The 6000-nt window shown below is 30.5% G+C and overlaps 1 protein-coding gene across 1 annotated transcript; it reads right to left on the bottom strand.

Moving 5' to 3' along the window:
* Window positions 1–2266: 2266 nt before the first annotated feature.
* On the bottom strand, window positions 2267–4597 carry LOC134689969 (uncharacterized). The gene is made up of 4 exons (XM_063549938.1): window positions 4524–4597; window positions 3767–3885; window positions 3435–3462; window positions 2267–2493 (listed from the first exon to the last, which is right to left on the bottom strand). The coding sequence occupies exons 2-4, from the start codon at window positions 3878–3880 to the stop codon at window positions 2267–2269; spliced, it is 369 nt and encodes a 122-aa protein (XP_063406008.1). The 5' UTR covers window positions 3881–3885; window positions 4524–4597.
* Between the last annotated feature and the right edge of the window lie 1403 nt (window positions 4598–6000).

The following is a 6000-nucleotide window of genomic DNA, read 5'->3' as shown; positions in this document are numbered from 1 at the left end:
CATGGACCTTTTATGTGTATTTATAAATTGAGTAATATTATATTGTTAAGGCATTTAGTGCTAGAACCTCCAACATAGTCAAATCATCACTTTACGAGTTTTTTCATTCAGTATATTTCGGTATTTGGAATAGACCCCTCTATGTTCAAAGTAGCGTAGAAACATGTGTTGATGATGCATGTGTAGTATACGTATTATTCTACCAATAATATAAATTAAACAAGCAGCAGCAAAATAAACAACAATTCAATTGCGATAGTGTGCTCGTGGTAATTGAAGTAACATCAGTAGAAGCTCTTATATTAGTGAGGAAGTTTTAGCTGAGGTGATATTATAGTACAGTCATTTTGTTGGTAGGTGTTTCTGTGTTTCTTACTCCTCTTGCAGCTACCTTCACAAAACTTGGCGGTATCTTTTTTTCAATTTTTAACCTTAAAAAGCTGAAAGGTAAACCTTTTACCGCCAGCAAGAAAATTGTTAATTCAGTTTTTATTGTGGTCAGGTTCAAATAAACTTCGACTTGAGAGGAAAAGTTGATTGACTAGTGACAATTATAAATGAACTACTTGAACCAGTCAGCAATTTTCTCCCACGCGCAAAATTTGGAATTAATTGACTGTGACGCTGAACGGGCTTGTTGTCATTCATATTATGTGATTTTTGACATTTTTATTTGGACATTTTCTTTTTTTACATTGACTTGATGTTTAGACTTTTTGATTTAATTTTTCTTAACGAAATACTAGGTTACTGCAATATTATTACTTGAAGTGGAAGATGAGCAATGTTAGTTGTTTGCTATTAAATGTAGTGGTAATTTTAATAAGGGTGTTGATGGTTTAATTGCAATAGTTGCTCATAACACAAATTATACAAATAAATTTACTCGTCTTTCCCCAAGTACTTTGAATAGCTCGAAGTTATTGCATGGGAGTTTTTGCACAATCGAAACGACATCTTTTTTCCACTTTGTATAACATAATTCTGGTGAAATACCTGTCAAAACAATAACACATGCAGTTTGTATCATTCCATAACTCAATGATATGCATTGTACAATCTTAAAAAAATAAAAGAGTAGTAGGTTAAGTGGACTACACAAATTCTAAACTAATTTTGTTGTCATAACATTATGATGCACCAACAGCTTATCTATTCTAATCTAAAATTCTCATTTTTGTTTAAAACATAGATATTTCATTTTAATAAGCTTTTTTTTTAGGACAACATGTTTTTTTTCCCTATTTTTGTTTAAAAGATTGCATTATTTTATCAAACTGTTTTACTAAAGCATTCGAAATGTAATCAGAAAGTAATCGATGAATACATAGTAATTTTTGTTGAAATTGACAAACTAACGATTATAAGTTACATTGTATCGAACAATATGACGATTACAGATTATTGACCCTGGATATGGGAGTTTGAGCATAAGAACAACATGAAGTCCTTATCTAATCTCTATTTAGCTGACATCATCTAGAAACGGGGTCGTTGTCCATTATTTCTATCCCTTAATTATTTGGTGGATAGTTGCTTGTCGTTCCACATTTCCCTCACTTTCCCAACATAATTGTATTTCAGGTTCAGTGCTATAATTAAATCAAGTTGGAATACCATATTTTCAAAAACATCATTTTTGTATCAGAACCTGAAGTTGATTTGAATTGGAAGCATTCAACGTTTTCGACATCACTGCATAAAATTGTCCATGCAAAACTTATCAAATCGTACGACTTTCAATAACAAGCGACAAAATATTTCATATTGAGCTAAACAAGGTTCTAGTTTAACAAAACTTCAAACAATTCAAAAGGGGAAAGCAGTTAGAAAAACACAAGCAAATACCAGTACCAAGTCAGGAATATGACAGTTGTTATTTGTTAGTTTGCATAATGATATGTTTGAACCATTTGATTAGGAACTTTGCGTTTTTATTCTTTCTCTGATCTCAGCATTGTTGTGTGTTTACTGTTTGCTATCCACGACTACATATGACATACATGTGCCGGGCTTCGAATAGGGAGTAAGAGAATGCAGCGCTTCTTAATATAATATCGCCCCACCTTATACACCAAAACAGTGTTGTTCAACTGCAAGATAAAACTTGAAACATAAGTTGGAAAGGTTTTTACTCATATGGTCGGCACAAACTACAGAAATAGAACAGCACAAACAAAAACAAAATAAAAAAAGGAGAACTCGCAGATACTTAAGACAAATATGTATATATTCTTTTTCAAAACGCAAATATATGAATCAGTTTTTAATAAAATTCCACTTTACCATGGTTGTCCATCGGCAGTTCAAACCATAAGACATATTTGTTAGATAATCGATATGTTCTTGGTAAATCTCGTAGGTAATTAAGTCCTAAAATACTCGCCATCCTTTCAGTACCAATAAGAGGTGTACATGTCACATTATAGGGACCCATCCTCATTATATCTGCTGTAACCTTGTTCACAACTGAATCATCACCTACTTCAAAAACTAAAATAAACAAAATATACAAATTTTACAGGTTTATTGTAAACAGACAAAATTACACCAATATATTAGACAACCATCTTAAAAGAATGCTTCAGTTCATGAAAAATAATAAATTTGATATATTATATAACTAAATTTTGACACTCAGTAAACATTATTCACAGTCACAGTTCCGTGAAAATTAATGTTATACTTAACTTTTAAATATAGACATGATAGACAAGAAGTAAAACAAAAGACAAAAACAATTCATGACTTATAAACTACAAACTACTGTCTTGGGACAGGTACATACATACGATTGGATTAACATGTTTTGTAACATCGGAAATTGTCACGACTGTAAATAAACTGTTCACAAATATTTTGTAATTCTATTAAGCGCACGTATACTGATTACGTTTAGAAGTTGAGACACATCTCATCGCCTTTTTTTTTTAAACATATACTTGCTTGTATTACTGTATATTAATATTTAAGGCATTTTATACACAGTGATGACTGTTGTAGCTCTGATTTGACATGTTTACCTATTATGTCTATTTTGTTCACGCATCGTTGTAAATATACAGGAGCTTGATGCGGCTGTCATACAAGTGAAATATTTAGCGCTACAAAACTAGGCCCAATCCACCATTTTCTACATGTAAAAATGCCTGTTCCCAGTCAGGAATATGACAGTGATAGTCCATTCGTTGGATATGTTTTATCATTCGAGTTTGCCATTTAATTAGGGATTTTTCGTTTTGAATTTCCTCGGAGTTCAGTATTTTTGTGATTATACTTTTTTATATGAAAATCCTTTAAAATACTGTATGTTTTAAATATCATAGTTGTTTATATGTGATAGGTGTTTGCCCCTCATGAAAAAAAATATATAAAATGTCTTATCTTATTGTCCCCTTTTGGAATTATATATATACAACTGTTAGAGAACATACTTGCAATAATCTTTGCTTCTCCCACAACCTGAAAGAATTTGTTGAATATAATAATCCTTATAAATTTCATATAAAGTTATGTTTCGACTGCCATATAAAGGGTGTATGTACAAAAACTGTAATACTTGAAGTAAATTTGAAGACTTACTTCGTTTGTAATATTGAACTACTCGTAAATGAAAAAAAGGTGATTTTACAATAAATAAAAAAACACACTTTGAGTAGTAGTCAAGATAGAATTAATGTCTCATTAGAGGAAATATGAAGGACAATAGACCAAAAAAACCGCCACAACATATATAGGTATCCAGAGATGCGAATTCATATCTTACCCTAAATTTATATGATGCTTTGTCTGCAATGACACTGCTAGCACTGTGTATAAATGATTCAATCTCTATTCCGCTGCTATTTCTTATTTCAATAGATAATAAAACTCGCAACATTTTCCCTTAAAATACAACATGAATAATTAATGCTACTGTAATTTACTAGTATCCAAAATATGTGTGGAAAACATTCAATTTCATGTAGTTCTGTAGCTCTGTGATTCATCGAATAGATCACCTTCAAGTAAACATTATTTAATAGATACATTTCAGAATAATACGGTTTTCCTTCCTTTTTTTTTCAAGAAAGTAAAATGCAAATTGCAAAGCAGTGAACATCATGGACATATAACGTATTCTTGATTGTGATTCAGTCATTTAAATGGATATCAAGCGAATACAATGGTTTGTGACAGATACAGTTTAAACAAGTTTATGATTTAAGATAATTTATTCGTGCAAACATGATTCAGAAATTCCAGTGGCAAAAAACAAATTCATTGATATCAAATAACAAAAGAATGTAGTATGTGTTAGAGTGAAATATTGAAATGCATTAAACGTTTACAACAAAGAGTTAGTTAAGCCCAAAACGAAAGTACAAATCCACATTTTAACATGTTTAACTTATCTTGTGTAATGAAACAAGTGTTACAGTTGTTAATACACTGAGAATTTCTTTGTTTTTTGCAATCCAATTTAGAGAATTTGATGAAAATTACGAATAGACGTCGACGCTAATGATCAAATCTGAACGTACTTTACACTTGAATGCTACACACCCCAAATCAGATAAATAATTATCGGTTATCTATTTTTATACTATTCAGGAAGTATTATCACGAATAACACATTAAAGGTAGATAACTCTGCACAATAACTTTACACTGATAGACTGTTCTCATCATATACTTCCAACAAGAGCTTCGCTCTCGAAAACAATATTCCTTCATTAAATCAATTGACTTTCGGAAAACATCACAGCTACAAGTCACATTTGACTTGCATAAAGTACTATGATACGGTGGTAAAACACCTAAGTTTAAGGTGTTATGCCACCATTAATTTTCCACTAAAGGTCCTTGTTAAATTTGAACTTTTACAAAAAAAATGAATGTATCTTTGTTTCAAATAAAAAAATAATTGGCAGGAGTAAAGTTTTATCTTGTCCAGTACTATGGAAAAAAATACATTTCATTGCATATCAGAAAATAACCATAACGGGAAGTAAACTAAAGTGACATGCCTACAAGCTTTAGTACACATGTCACCTCAATTTTCCAAAATATTCTAAAGTAACCAAAAATAAAAAAATAAAAAAATAATACTTTGAAATACCAAGATGGTACGTATGACTCAGAAACGTTTTACTCCAATGTAAGGAAGGATTAATTACATTCAACTGTCAATTTCAAGGAAATATATTTTTCGACCTATTTCTGTTTGCAACTAGATGTGACATTCTATGATTTAGTGGTATTACACCTTAATAATGTTTAAGTTCATAAAGGGCATGCAAGCTAATAAGTCGAGAAATAAACTGTGAAATCCATCGTAAGACAAAGACTTCTGTCCTGAAAATTGAGCAACACCATGTCCATTTAAATCGGGTGATGTGAGGTACTGTGGGAGTGTAAGCAGATCAGGCTTGTAAAATATTTATAACTTAAATAAAATATTTGATGGCGGAAAGACCAACTTGTGTGAAAACACGACTTAATTTACATTTGATTTTATTATTAACTACTCTTCATTGCGAAAGTTTTACGTTTTTTTTTCATATACAGAGTACAATGTAATGTTTTGTTATACCTAATATTGTTTATATCGTTATCTTTTTTTTTATTTTTTTAAGGTGGTGGGGTGGATTTTTTTGTCTTCTGTACTTCTGATGAATTTTGTTTTCTATTTATTTTATAAATTTTGTTTGCAGAATGCACTACTGAATTAAGAGCTTTTGTCGAATTATGCAATCAGGTGAAACACGATAAAAAGGTTAAAAAAAATCAAAAACAAATGTTTCGTGAAATACAAAGTAAAAACAAAAATGTTTGTAGTTTTGAGTATCAATCAAATATATCGTTGAAGAAACAATTCAAACAAATTAGTTTTTCTTTAAATGCTTGTAACAGCTTTTTATTGTTGTATTCGTACATTTTTTCAAACATATTTATCTATAGTGGATATACAAACAAGTTATTGCAACTTATATAAATCCCTTTCCACTTTGCGGTTGC

Source organism: Mytilus trossulus, chromosome 11 (genome assembly GCF_036588685.1).
Source record: "Mytilus trossulus isolate FHL-02 chromosome 11, PNRI_Mtr1.1.1.hap1, whole genome shotgun sequence".
In the NCBI taxonomy this organism is placed as follows: domain Eukaryota; kingdom Metazoa; phylum Mollusca; class Bivalvia; order Mytilida; family Mytilidae; genus Mytilus; species Mytilus trossulus.
The sequence above is the reverse complement of the archived record's forward strand: the minus strand, read 5'-3'. Positions and strand labels throughout refer to the sequence as shown.